The 15,539-nt window shown below is 38.8% G+C and overlaps 1 protein-coding gene across 1 annotated transcript in view; it reads left to right on the top strand.

Moving 5' to 3' along the window:
* The window catches only part of LOC139719019 (scavenger receptor cysteine-rich domain-containing protein DMBT1-like), a 40,622-nt gene extending 32,190 nt beyond the window's left edge, over positions 1–8,432 (top strand). The window contains exons 21-26 of the mRNA XM_071630460.1: positions 1,096–1,259; positions 3,111–3,261; positions 4,258–4,403; positions 5,019–5,181; positions 5,817–6,128; positions 7,983–8,432. Coding sequence (XP_071486561.1) covers positions 1,096–1,259; positions 3,111–3,261; positions 4,258–4,403; positions 5,019–5,181; positions 5,817–6,128; positions 7,983–8,308 — 1,262 coding nt within the window. The 3' untranslated portion in view covers positions 8,309–8,432. The remainder of the gene's footprint in view (positions 1–1,095; positions 1,260–3,110; positions 3,262–4,257; positions 4,404–5,018; positions 5,182–5,816; positions 6,129–7,982) is intronic.
* Positions 8,433–15,539: the final 7,107 nt, after the last annotated feature.

Raw genomic sequence — 15,539 nt, 5'->3', positions numbered from 1 at the left:
AATCAGACTTGAAATGGGGCAGATATGGAATTTAAAGTGGCACATGCATTCAAAAGATAGTGATATTTGTAAATTAGATTAACTGATAATGTTGCTTAACAAATCTCGCGTAACCCATCTCGTAAATCTTCCCTGAATCCCTGTTGTTGTTTTTTTATATGGCATCAAAAATTGTATTCTTCACATACATTGTAGATGCTTGTTATCTTGCAATGATTCTAAGGCTTGAGATTGCTAAATAGTCTGCTAATATAAAAATCCGTAGATATTTTGTGCACAAGCCAATGTGAAAATTGTGAATTTATAAAGTCATCACCTCAGCTAATTTGAATATGTATGTGGTCGCGACCTACATATATGTACCTATTTTGATGAAAAAAATGAAACTGTGAATTTCCATGAGTTTCTTGTATCATGCCCTAGCTAGTTTGATTATATATCTACCTTTTTGTGTATCTGATTGTACTCTATTGAAGTCATTTTAACATGATGTTGAATTGTGCTTTTACCCAAACTCGGCAATAATGATTTCCTATCATATGAAAATGTTTATGTGGGTGTATAAGAAATGACATCTCATGAAAACTCTGAGTTTTGATTTTGTAGATTTAGCACCATGGGATTCTCTATATCCCAAGCTCTCCACTGATTCCATATTGATACATGTACAAAATTTGACCCATCTGCATTTCAAGAACACATCATAGAAATGATGTGGAGGCCCTAGAGAGATAAGCAATTTTAAGAAAATTGGCTTAGAAGTCACGATGCCTTTAACATGCAGGAAAATAGATATAATATAAACATTGTGGGATGATGTACAAAATTTGTAAGACATCAACATAATGTGCAACATAATATGCAAAGTTTTGAATGTTATAAAACATGTATTTTAAGACTTTTAAATTTGAACAGGAGGTAGCTATATCAAATTCTCAATTTCTGAACAGATGTCTTGTTTTTTGTCTTTGATCCAATATACCATAATTTACAGTTTTCTTGACTCTTGTCAAAGTAATGAAATGACAGCACGCACAGTATGATTAAGTCCACTTACTCTGCCCTTTTCTTTCTTCCCCGTCTCTTACTGTCCAGTTCCCTTACAGCTGGTCGGTGGTAATGGTCACCAGGAGGGACGTATCGAGGTCATGATTGACGACGAGTGGGGCACGATCTGCGACAAGTCGTTTGGAATCCCCGACGCTGATGTGGTGTGTCGACAGGTTGGATACCCCGGGGCACTGGAGGTGGTTCCTCAGGTCGGTGATGTGAAAATAAATTGGTGTTATTGTGACTCTGTAGGGGCGGTCACACTGGCAAAAGATCGAGAAGTTTAAGATCGCGAAGTTTGGGCCATTGGTACGCGCACAAGAAAGATTGCACCATCCGATGGCTAGTGATTGTGACGGAACAATGCACATCTGTACATGACAATGGCCTCGCGCTTCGGAAACACCGCCCGCAAACAGATCAAGAAGTTTCGCGAGAAGTTTCGCGGGAAGTTTGCGGTCGCACTGGCAAAACTTCGAGATCTTAAAGATGGCGATCTTAAACTTCTTGATCTTTTGCCATTCTGACCGCGCCTTACGTTAAATTCCTGTAAGACAGTAGGAAGGCAGAAGTCAAAAACTGCCTCATGTAAATTGGTTGACAGAAGAATGGGGGCCTAAGGGAGTCAAAGCAAGATGCAATATGATCCTACTGTAAATGTGGATATTTTCTCGCGAGTAATTTTTCTCGCTCGGTCAGGTAAGATGAGTTTTGTGTGTTTTTAATTCCGTGCAATCAAGAAATCAACTACATGTACTTGAACACATGGCAAGGAAAAATATTCTTGTTCTTTCATTATCGCTCTTTAGTCTGGTTGCATGAAATACGTGAAAATTGCAACACTGCAAAAATTTCCACTTTTACTTTTATGAGTAATTCTTTATTGATGTGTAACTTCTGTTGCTTGTTTGCTTTTGAAAAGAATGTAACTGCTTGTACAGGTGATTCCCTTTAATAGCTTTATAATGAAGTCCTCTGTATTGGAGTTTTCTTTCATTATGTGGCAAATTTGTTATTACTAAACAAAGGAACTATACATGTACAAAATGTATGAACATATGAATTATACATGTATGAACATACAAGCCTGTATGTAGATGATGAATTTTTGACCTGAATTTTTTACCTCCTTTATTTCTTCATGTTCATGTTTTTTTACTTATTTATGCGTTGTTGTAACAATAATTTATTGTATCAAAATTCCTTGTAACCATGTTCAAGATGACAGGAGCTGACTGTATTCAGGGATTGTGTACAGATGAAGTCAGAAGGTGCAAAGAAAAGGTGGCAGAGCCCCACCCCTTTGTGCCATTGCTTGATGCATACCGAAGTACACATAACCTTAGATTCATAGTTCGGATTGATAGTATGAAAAGGTTTTAGGCATATCCTTGTATACACCTTGTATGACATTTTCATTGGAAAATAATATAATGCTAGAGAAGCACTCAAAGAGCTCAGACCTCCGCCAAGTAGCTTATTTCCACCACTGATCTTATTCTTCCATAGAGATCAGTGATTTCCACCTTTACATGTGGGTGCTGAAATTGCCTGATTTCCCAATATACAATGTAGGAGCCTTTTGTTATGTCATCAATTCCTTCCAGCTGCACGGTGTGCCTCGCCCTAGCAGAAACTGGAGCATACACTTTACCACACGTATGCAAACCTCAAAAAATGTGCAGCTTGAACTCCCAAGTTCATTGACCCTACCTGCCAAAATATCAAAGATCCTTCATAAAATCCATAAGAATGCCTGAATCACTACCAAAAATTAATCATCCGTTCCTTGTGTCATTCTCAACCTTTCCTGTAAGTTTTATCCAAATCCATCTACTACTTTTTGAGTTATTTGCACATGGACAAACAAACAAACAAACAAATGCTAAAGAAAACATAACCTCCTCCCTTAGCGGAGCTAACACTATCTTTAATTCCAGTCATAACTCGACATGATTCTGATTATGATGCAAGTGCAAGGCTTCACAGAGTACAATCAGTGGTATCGCTATGTGGATAAGACTTGATAAAGAATTGTTCCATTTCATTCCGTTGTTCAGGCTGGCTTTGGGATGGGCAATGGCTCTATTCACGCCAGCCACTTGGAGTGCCAGGGGGATGAGAGCCGGATTCAAGACTGTCACATGGGCAGTGCCATGAGCAGTGACTGTAACCATGGCGATGACGTGGGTGTAGTATGCCGCAGTCCAGGTACCATTCCTTCTATATTTTCTTTTCTCAAGTTTTCCACCAACTTTTTTCTGTTGTATACTGTAAAACCATAATTATTTGTGGCATTAAACTTTTGCGGATTGGAGCTGATTGCCTTGTTCAGGGCATAGAATTTTCATGAATATGCGACAATCATTCAATGCATTGTATAGACTTTTTGAAATATTCACATGTATTTTACTGTTACAAATCTTGGCTTGTGAAATTCACAGAGGTTTCATGCATACAAAATTTCTGGTTTTGCAAGGGTTGTCTCCTCAGTTTTGAGATATGAGTGTTGTGTTTATGTGTCATGTTTGTCAGAGTCATTCAGTATCACGTCGCTGGGGTGATAAGATCTTGTATCTGCAATTTTTGGTGAAAATTACTTTTTTGGATTATTGGTCAAATAATGGGTTAAGTGATGTCCTGTCCAAATCCCAACTTTCTTACTCCAAAAATGAAGCCACCATGGCATGCCAAAGGAAAGGCTATCCCATTCGCCACAGTGCTTTGGCCGCCTTGTTTTTTGGCTCTCCTGAACATTGGACATTTTGTAGATACGAGGTCTTATCGCCCCAGCGACGATCAGTTGGTGGCTGCCAGAATTAGTTATCTCTTGTTGGTTAATAGATTTGTTTTGTATATACAACAATTCCCTGGAGACCTTTCTTCTAATTATTATTCTTGTCATTCCCTTATCTCTTTCCTTTTTTTTTTCTTTTCATATGTCCTTCTTCTGTAAGCCCTGAAACTTCTCACATCAGTTTTTGGGATAGAGAAGTCTTTTTTTTCCTCTTAGTATTCACCTTCAAAACAAAACTCCAAAATGAAAGCAACAGAAAATCATTGGTCCTTGTGATGCTAAATTAGTGTCAGTGCTAATGTTTAGTGCTCTGATGTGTACAGAACATTCCAGTTGTGTAACAATATTAGCTGGACAAGTAAAAAGAAAGCCATTTTTTGTGTTTCTCACCTCTTTCCGCTGTCCTACAGTACGTCTGGTTGGCGGCTCCAGACCCAGCGAGGGTCGAGTGGAGCTGTACATCGGAGGGAGCTGGGGGACGGTGTGTGACAGTGGGTGGGACCTGACCGATGCCACAGTGGTCTGCCGCCAACTGGGGTACACCTCTGCACGCATGGTAATCATTCATGACTGCCATAAAAGATAAACGATACTGAAGGCCGATATGTCATGTACTTCGAGGAGTTGTCATTTTGGCGAGTTTTGCGAGTCGAGTGCTATCTGCGAATTTAACGACACAAAGATATTAACTCTGATCCCGACATGAATGAGACTTGCACCTGCTCATTTCTCCGTTCGTTACGCTACCTGACAATCGCAAAGTTAACAACTTGCAAAATTGCCAGGAAGTCCTGATTTGCGAAAAATTCCACTCACTGAATATTTGTCGAATACAGTATAAGTTTTTCTTTCGTATCTACTTTATGTACAAGGTGTAAATGCAAAACAACTCCATTTCCTGGCAAAGCAGAAATATCACTCCTGACTCTTTCTTGTAAAGGTCTCATTTGACATACATCAACCTTTTGACGTTGGACTTGATTCTAGTTTATACTGACAGCTGTTATCATAAAGCACCTGTATTAACCCGTTGAGAATGAGTCTCGAGTATACTTGGGCAAGCGTCTATGGGAAATATGTGTTGTAGCAAAATCAAACTGTCCTCAATGGGTTAGAGTATAGCGTGGTGTCAACCTAATGGGATCTTCTCGTCTCGTTTCTTTTGACCCAGGCACCACGAGGAGCCCACTTTGGTCAGGGATCAGGGCCTATCTTCTTTGACGAGGTCAGCTGTAGTAGCGACGCAAGGCAGCTGTCCGACTGCTTGACCATGTCCAGGGCCAGCCACCTATGTGGACATCACAGAGATGCTGGAGTTGTCTGCAGCACTGCCCGTAAGCTAATGAAGAGGATGGGAGGGTATATGTGTGAGGAATGGAGGTGGGGAAGTGATAGGAATCTCCGGAGGACGTTACTACTGTTAAACGAGGAATGTTCGCTTGCACTTTAATTTTGCGAATTTCGAGAGAGCCAAGATTCGCAAAATCAATGTGCGTGTGAAAGTTCTTGTCTACACTATAAGCATTGAATGCTACAGGCAACTCGCGACAATTTCATGCTGCGAAAAAGGCCATGGGCTCCAATTCGCGAAAATTTCATGCCGCGAGAATATAGTGTGTTTTACAGTACTCTATGTGGAAGTTGAGTGTGTGCTGTGTGAGAATAGGCTCAGAGTTTAAATAGCACCATGCAGGGTCAAATGTGACTGTTAGTGGTGTCTCCATGTGGTGCGAGTAAAATTGTTGATGGCATGATGCAGTGATGTACTGTACGAGTATTTTCTTTTTTTTTGTGTGATGGTGGTCATTTCTGCACAGTAATTTCCCTAGGTGGTGTTGTTCATTGGGAAATTGTACTGTTCTAATACATGATGATGCTATGTGAATGCCTGCCACTGCCAGTATTGCTCATCACACTTATAATATGGTGTTGAAGTGGTGACTAATGGTGACATCCTATCATTCCACAGCTGCTGTCCGTCTTGCGGGCGGTGCCAATGCTCGCCAGGGTCGGGTGGAGCTCTACTACGACAAGGAGTGGGGCACCGTCTGCAAAGAGGGCTGGGACCAGCAGGATGCAGACGTGGTGTGCCGGCAGCTTGGCTTCTTCGCCGCCCTTCCTCAGTCTGTCGCTGCCAGCTACGGTGCCGGTGTGGGCCCCATCCACCTCCACCATGTCGACTGCACCAACGAGCACAGCCTCGCCGACTGCCCCCACGGCTTGGGGAATTCGCTCAGCTGTTCGCATTTCTCTGATGCGGCTGCTGTGTGCGATGCAGCAGGTAAGGGAGGTTTGGTCTTGTTCTATTAGGTTGCCTTGTTGTGACTTTCTGTATAATTTTTCTGTAGGATGAATATTTTTTTTTTTCATTTTTTTAAATAGTTTTTTGATACTTGAACTAGAAACAAATGAAGCAAGATTACGATTAACTTTCAATAATGATGCATTGATTTGGTTGACCTGCAACAATCATGACCAACCATAAAAGAGTTACCATTATACAAATGATGCACAGGATAGAGTGCGTTAGTGTAGGCGTAGTGCACTCGAGGGTATTTACAATTGTGAAACATGCACGAGGCGAAGCCGAGTGCATGTTGCACTACATTGTAAATATCCGAGAGTGAGCTACGCCTACACTAACGCCACGAAATAATCCTGTGCATCATTTGTTTTATAAAATGGGTCGAAAATTCGAAAACTAACATCATTTTTCAGCGTTTTTCACGTACCTTTGTGGGTCAAGACGTCCGAAGATGTTCGTCCCAAACTTTTACGCACGTCGCACTCGCGGAAGTCCCGCACATACAGTATAAGTATAATGGGGGGTTGGGTTTCCGGACACCCGCATGAAAACTTACTTATTTTACATAGAATATGCACCCTTTACCTTAAAGACTTGATATAGACTCCTCATATAGGCCTACTAGACAACATACTCTGAAAACGGCGTGAGAATTAACCTGCTAAATCGTTGGATTTGCTCTTCAAAGTGACTCCATGTACGCGTCCGGTCCCAAAACGCTTGGTCTACTGTACTGTACAAAGTGTACGTATAGTATACGTACGTACGCCACATATTATGTTATGCACAAGGGAAGACAGGCCGGCCGGCCGGCCGGCAGCCCGAACTAGAAGTTGTTTACAGGATTGACAGCGCGTACGCGTATGCATGCAATTCATCAAAGGAGCCGCCGCGCGCACAGACGATCGGCAATCTACCATAGGATTACAGGCAGTGCAGTTGTACTGAAGTAAAGGAAGGAGGTGTGTCTCATTTCAGCGCTTCCTATTGGCTACATTCTTGAACCCATTTTATAATTATCATTATTATACACATACACAAATAAATACAGCTACGTACACATACATTCACACAGACATGGATACGTACATACATACATATGTGACCCGCTACAACAAAAGGATCCGAAAGTCGGGGGAGGATGATTTTCTGAAAATGGCATGACATTATTCCCTTACTCTTCTACTTTAATTTCATATAAAGCACAACTCATAAAAGTACTCGATTACGAAGATATCAATGATTTTATTAGCGCATGTCAAGTGGTTGAGGAAATCAGAGTTTCGAGAAAAATGCCTTTAAAGTTTTCCTTCCGACACTAACATGATCAGAGAAGGCGAGACAGTTTTCACCGCTTGACAATAGAAGGCATGCTCCTAGCAACAAATCAGTAATCAGGATGCCACGCTTTGACCAATAAGATCACTCCCTCGTTGCTAGGGGCAGAGTCTAGCTGAGGTGCTAAATCCTAATCTTCGGACACGTTTCTGTTACATTGAAAGTCGGAAAATCATGGCCCAGAAAAACGCTGATTTCTCGCCTTTCCTTTACTCATTTTGCTTCGAAATTTAGGCAGATGATAGACAAAACATTAGACTACAAAATTATGCCAAAAACAGAAATCCGATTGTATTGACCAATTTTGATGATGTGACTTCAAACTCGATTTTCTCGGCTCAGCCGTCAGCGACTTTAGGATCCTTTTGTTGTAGCGGGTCACATATATACTTAAATGAATGAGGGTAAACAAACCCTATCACACACAGTCAATGGCATTGCATTCTAGAAATTGTATGACACTGTTGGATACTGTTTCTCATGTCAATGCAGTCCAGTTGGTAGGCGGCAGTCGCTCCTCCGAAGGCTTCGTGCGGATCTTCATGAACGGGCGTTTCGGCACGATCTGCGACAACAGCTGGGACGACCGCGATGCCCGGGTGGTCTGTCGCCAGCTGGGCTTCGATTCTGGCAAGAGTGTCCGGGCAGAGAACCCTCTCCTGCTGACCTCTGCCTCCAACTACTTCTCCGAGGAGGTGCCCATCTGGCTGGACCAGGTCAGTTGCAGCGGGACTGAGGCAACCCTCTACGATTGTCCCCGTAGCAACGCTGGAAACTGTGACCACACCCAAGATGCCTACGTCAGATGCACATCATGATTGCCTCATCTTTTTCCTGTGTCAGGTCCTTTCCTTTTTCTCTCCCTCTTCGTAATAATTTGTGATTCCACCTCTTTTCTTCCAATCCCTGGCATCTTCACTCTTCAACCTCCATTCCTTTTGATCCCCACTTCTCTCTCTCTCTCTCTCTATCTCTCTCTTGATTACTGACATTTTATGGCCCCTATTTTTGCTCCTCCGCTCTGGGTCATTTTTTTTTCTCTCTGTTTTTCCCCCCTCAGTCTAGGAATCTCATCTTTAAAGGACAAGTTCACCTTCATAGACATGTGGGTAGAGTGAATGCAGCAATACTAGTATAACACATTAGTGAGAGTTTGAGCAAAATCGGACAATCCATTAAAAAGTTATGAATTTTTGAAGTTTCTGCTCAGTCATGGCTGGATGAAAAGACTACTATAGCTTGTGATGTCACATGAGTACAACGATATAAAGAAAGAATAAAGAAAATTCAACATATTTCTATTTTGCTTGCATAACAAAAGAACACTCGACTTCTCTCTTTCAGAAGGCAGGGGGAATAATATTACCCTTAACATACATCAGTAGCAAGTCGAAGAAATGTGCACTTTATTCAAAAAGTAAAGTTTTGTGAAATTCTCTTTTTATTTTCCTTATATAGTTGTACGCATGTGACATCATACACTGTAGTAGTCTTCTCTTCCAGCAGTGACTGCGCAGATCTTAAAATATTCGTAACTTTTGAACGGATTGTCCAATTTCCCCCAACCTTTTACTGATGTGTTCTACTAATATTGCTGCATTCTCTCAATCCTTATGTATATAAAGGTGGACTTGTCCTTTAATCTCCTTGTCTTTCTTTTTTTGCCTCCTTTCTTTTCTGTCTATTCCGTGTGGTGACAAGCTGTTGATAGAAGGAAGCATATCAGTTGGTGCTTCCTTATAGGAAGGACATACATTGATGTGATGTACTGCAATGGGAAGGAATGAAATGTGCCTAGATATCTTGCCATTAACTCTGTGCAGGGTCACTAGGTTTGTAACATACCATAGAAGTTTGTGCATACTTTAGGGAATATATTTTTCCCAATCCAGTACCAAAGTACAATCAATCTCACCTATGTCAACCTAGCAGAAGTCCAAAAATTGGCTAAGATGAAGAAAAATTCTTCTCCTTATTTATGAGGCATTTCTTAAGGCTATTGTGCACAATGAAATTCATGTGGGTCCAAGGATTTTCTCTTGTCAATTTGGATTCAATCTAGGTGAGGTAAACTGACTTTGTTCTTGAGATTGTTATGATACTCTTGAAATGTACCTGATTGAAAATCTATGATTTAATCAGTTCTTGCAGAAGAAATAGAACAAAAAATAATGTTCTGTTTTTAATGCTGTCACAGGCCTCATTGTTGAAGACAACTTACTGTATAAGCCATATAATTAGCGAGTCTAATTTTTCGCTAATGGGGACTTCAAAACGATTTTGTGAATAGTTACATTTGCGATTTCGGAGTACTGTACTGAATGGAGAAATGTATGAGTGTGCGTTACATTTATGTGGGGATCAGAGTCAACATTTTTTCACATTTTTAAATTCAGGAATAGCACCTGACCTGTGAAATTTGCGACAATAAAAACCTTGCAAAATATTTAGTGAATATAGTATTTTAACACAGAATATGATTCGTGATCAACTTGTTAAAGCAGATGTTCCTCTCTTACGGTATTATGCTAACAGATAAAGATCGAATTTCTGTAATATTGGCGTGAGGCTTGACTTCCAAGGATTTCTGTTCTGTTTATTGTGAATACTCACATCAATTGCTCTTTGTATGATATTGAGCAGTAAATTAATATTCTGCAGGTGTTGGGGATGAGGGGGGGGGGGGGGGGGGGAAGGGAGTTGACTAAATCCTTTCACACAGCGGGACCTTTCCCAGTGAGTTGGATACCAAGAGACCTTTAAAATCACATTTATGTGTATGATTGCTATGACCAAAGACCTAGCTGTGAATGATCGATGGATATTGATGAGTCGTTTCCTTGCACAGCTTAGACAGTGAAGGAGACATCCAAGTTTACTCCTTTGGTAGATTACACTGATACCTTCAGTGTAGTTTACACTGATACCTTTAGTGTAGCAGAACAGGTATGGTGTACTCGTGATTTTCTTGCCAACGTGTACATAGCTTTGTGAATATACCAGTGTTTAGGAATCAGTATTTTTTGAGTGAAAAGGAACCAGCAGTGTATGATAGTACCATTATGTGTATCTGAGGTACTGTATATATTTAGCAGTTACTGTGTTATTGATACAATGGTATCATCAATGGTTTGATTCTGATTTTGTTTTTTGTTTGTGTGTTTTCATGGAACAAGTACTAGACCTTCTAGTGCATATTTTGTCAATATTTTATAAATGAATCGTATGTGATGTACATGTGGCACATTGTGTAAGATTTCCAATTAAAACTCAGTACTCATATTATTTATACTTGTGCTCTTGGATAAAAATTTTGAATCTCTGGATATTTGGACACATATATATATATATATATATGTATATACACATGCGAACACACACACATGCAAAGAAATTCATGAATTTCTTTTTTTTTCTTTTTCAGGAGATGCATATCTTGATTTGACTAAACTGAAAGTTGGTACTTGGTACTAAAAAGCCAATGTATCTGCAGCTGTTCATGAATATGATCATCATGAAAATGTTATTTTCAGCATCTTCATGGACATAATGGTGTCAGCACTCTAAGAGTGAGTAAATCAAAATTTCAAGACAGATGCAAGCTGAACTACAAATGGATAAATATATGAAATCATATATTTTTATTACAAATTTTATAAATTATTTTTATTATTAATAATAATATTATTATTATTATAACTGTTATTGTTATTACTTTTGTCATTATTATTACTATCTTCTTCTTATTATTGTTATTTGTATTATTGTTATTATTATTGTTATTATATTCATTTTTATTTATTTCTTTTTACAAAGGCAGTGTGTTCACCTCAATTTTGTATCAACCTATTCAATTTACAGCATAATATAAAGGGACAGACATACAGTCAACCCCGCTTGAGTAGAATCCAAAGGAACCGGAGATAATTCTTCGACTTCAGTGAATTTTGACGAGCACAATAAAATCGAAGGGGAATAGAATTAAAGGTGAAGACTGCCCAAGTATGTATGCAAATTGAGTGAATGCAGCAGTGTTAGTAACAAAGTGATGAACTGTTCAAGTGCTGATGCTGCCATCGCGGGATTAGAAGAGTACAGCAGATGGTGCCATCACTGCTAGACAATGAGATGAAAATAATTATAAAGAGATGTTAACACATTCTCTTACCTTCAACCATAATGAAAGAAAAAAAAAATTGACTTTCCTCTTTCAGAAAGTGGTGGGATTAATATTACCGTTAAGATGTGTGAGCAAAGTTGAGGGATTATGTACTTTTCATGCAGTTGAAGTTTTGTGGAATTATCTTTGTGTTATCTTCATAAGATATACAAATCTACAGTAATTCTTCAGTCGTAAGTTTGTGGCTTCCTTCCTAGTGAGTTGATACACAGTACAGGGTAAGCACATGTCGATTAAGCTGATTATAAGATGAAGGCAAAACCCACCTTCCTGCAAAGCAGGAATGATTATATAACTTCAAAGTGACTCGGCATGAGCAAGCAGTGCAGGGGGAGAACATTCAATTATCTGCGTTGGAATTTGAACATGCAGTGCAGTGAAAATACGTCTGTCGTACAAACGGGGAAAATTTCTACAGAACTACATGTACCTGTCAAACCTGCCGGGATTGTTAAAACACCTGCAACAATGTATGTCGAATGAAATAGTTATTCACTTGCGCACACGTATCAGCACATTCAAATGAAATCAAGATGTATTTTAATACAGTGTAGTAATCAAGAAACATGGAGCATGCAAGGCAAAGTCAGATACACTGTATTACAATTCAGAATGTGCAGGCCAAGTACAAAGACATGCCCCACCCTGTGCCACCAATTTGCATACTCGTTGCGAGGTCCTGCTGCTCTCAATGTCCAGTCTCGGTACCGAGAAATCGAGAAGACAAAATCTCGTTATTCTGGCCTTTTTTCGTTTCGGGATCCGAGAATACAGAACTGTAGTTAAGGTATCATAAAGTTCTGTGCCCGAGAAGACGAAATCTCGTTCTTATCTCGTGTGCTCTCGTCTTGGGTAAAAAAGAAAAAAAGTCGAGAAGATGAGATTTTTGTTATTATCTCGCCTTCTTTCGTTTCGGGAATCGAGAAGTGGAGAAGACAAAATGTCGTTGTGATACATTGCCTGCTTTCATTTCGGGGCCCTAGAATACAGACCTGTATAGAGTTCTGTGCCCGAGAAGGCGACAAGACGACATCTCGTATATCTCGCCTTTTTATCGTTTTCGGATCCGAGAAGGCGAGAAGACGAGATCTCGTTGCGAATTTCCGGAGTCGAGAATACGAGCTGCTCATGGTTATTATAACAATATCACCTGCTCTCGTTTCGGGACCCGACATGGAAGTCAAGAGGACAAGATCTTAGATCTTGCCTTAAAATGCTCACCGAACCAGAGATTGCGAGAAGACGAGATCTTGGGTCGAGTCTTCATGAACCAGAGATGTCGAGAAAAAAAATAAATCTGGATTATTTTCTTCTCTCATCCTCCTCGAACCTGAAAAGGTCGAAAGGCGAGGAAACAACTTGTCTTTTCGGTGGTACTTAAAAGCTTCCGTAGCCCTTTGTCTCCACACAGGACTTCATCCTCTCCCTGCTTTGATATAGAGTCCAGACAGGAAGGGGAAAACAATATTAAATTCGAGAAGATCATTATATATCTGTATGGTCCCTCGTATCGCAGGTGAAACAACGATAATGTTGTCACGTTCCCTCATAAAACGCGGTTATTACACAATACCGGTACATTCAATTTTCCATTCAATTCAATTCAATAGTTTATTCACATTGCTAGGAGGAGCAGCTTGAAGGTGTCTCGATATATATATATATATATATATATATATATATATATATATATATATATATATATATGTATATATATATATATATATATATATATATATATATATATATAATATATATATATAAACTCCTCAAAAAGTCCTGCAAGTCCAATTGGATGAATCATATTTCTCTTAAAACTACATCATTTTATTCTAATGAGACAAAAGAAAGCCTGATTAAATTTCTTTACAACGACAACTCTCTTGTTTTCATTATGCATTCCTGGAATGCACAGTATGACCTAGTATGAGGAAAGGTCAAATGTGAGCAAATGTGTTACGTCAAACAGTATAATACCCAGTTGCTTTGTCGTTTCAGGGAAGGAATGTGCTTGAAAAGAATGCTTTGTGCGATTATCATTAGACTCCAGGCTTCATCCATGAATTAAAAACTGCAGTAGTATGTGCAGATTAAAATTAAACATAAGCAGGTTGACCAAAAAGTCATCTACACTGCAAAAAGTCCGGTGTTAAATAGTGAACACCGAGCTGGTGTTAAATTTTCGGTGCTCATTTATGGTGTTAAATTAACACCTACGGGTGTCATTTCCAAATTTTAAACTGTTTTTTGAAGAGTTTCTTAGTAACTGCACTTCTTCTTGATTTTTTATTTAAACAAGACGATCAAGAATTTTACATTGAAATACTAGATTTTTGAAAAAATGTGAAAATAAATTTACACCAAAGTAACACCAGCTGGTGTGGTCCCTTATTGAAGCTGGACGGGTGTTAAACCATTGATATTAACACCAGCAAATATCAAATCAACACCATGTGGTGTCATTTTTGAATTAACACCAGTACCGTGTCAAAATAACACCAGGTACAGTGTCAAATTAACACCACGAAGTGTCAGGTGAACACTTTTCAACACCATCACAGTGCATTTTTAACACCTGTGGGTGTGGTCCTTTATTGAAGTTTGATCGGTGTTAGATTTAACACCCGTGGTGTTAAATCTAACACCGATGTTTTTACAGTGTAATGTCTAGGAAATGGGAGTATTTGAAAGTGCTCTCATTTCAGAATTGCTTATTCCTGTCAGCCTGTGGTATTTTTTCATCAAAACTGTACATTATCAATGGCAGAATAATTGCGACTTTTCACTTTTGATCTGTCCCCATACTCAGCTGTTTTGCACATTCCAAGAACACTCAGTCATAGCAAGTGAGGTGTCATTTTAAAGATAATGAATCAGGCTTTCTTGCAATATCATATTTAATGAAGATAATGCTGATATAAGAGAAATATGATATATTAAACTTTAATTGCAGAACTTATTTTGAGGGAGTACATATATGATATAATGTAATCGCAAAGTCTTTGTTTTATCTATATTTACCTTCAAAGCACCAATTTCTGACACAAACTTAAACATCCTGATTGGTATTTTATCTCATAATAAAGTTTTCTCCCTTAACGATAACGATGACTAAGAACAAATAGGGTGAAAGTGGGATACCTTGGCAACCTCTTCGCCCCATTTTGAAATGATAATATCATGAGTGTGTGTTTAAATTCATACAAACACGTATATATATATATATATATATATATATATATATATCTGTTAGCCGATAATGTTCTTTTCAAAGGTAAATGCAATGAACTATACTGTCTTGTTGGGTAATTATGGACATAACTACTTAAATATTCATTTTATATAATAAAATCGGAAGTTCAGTATAATTGTATTTATTGGAAAGTGCAAAAGATGAAACTTACGTGATTCAAAGTTCCTTTAAATATTATCTACTCATGTAAGCGTTAAATATATTACTTTGTACAATGTATTACTTTATACGGAAATGAAATTATTTTGAATTGAATTGAATTGAATTGACTGAAACGGGGCTGATAAGCATATCGAGAATGACTTCAAAAAGGTGATATGTACAATCTTATCGGTAGTACAATAATAAATACACATAAAAGATTGCGTCGACAATGATATCAAAGATGGCTTCCTATATAGTATAAGGCGATGTTTATATAGACCCACTGAAAGTCCAAATTAATGAAATGACACGTATAGCCTACAAAATAATAGATGAAACTTACAGTCGGTGCAGGAAACGACGTCAAATGAGTAATGATTATAGATTGACTGGGTTTTTTTTCCATCCGATGTGGATAATGATTTCTAGAACCTGATGTGATTAACATCATCTTCAGGCAACGTAACAAAAA

The sequence above is a fragment of the Diadema antillarum genome, unplaced genomic scaffold, assembly GCF_040938485.1.
Source record: "Diadema antillarum isolate AM-2024a unplaced genomic scaffold, OU_Dant_1.0 scf00000103, whole genome shotgun sequence".
Taxonomy (NCBI): Eukaryota; Metazoa; Echinodermata; class Echinoidea; order Diadematoida; family Diadematidae; genus Diadema; species Diadema antillarum.
This window is presented reverse-complemented; position numbering and strand designations above follow the sequence as displayed.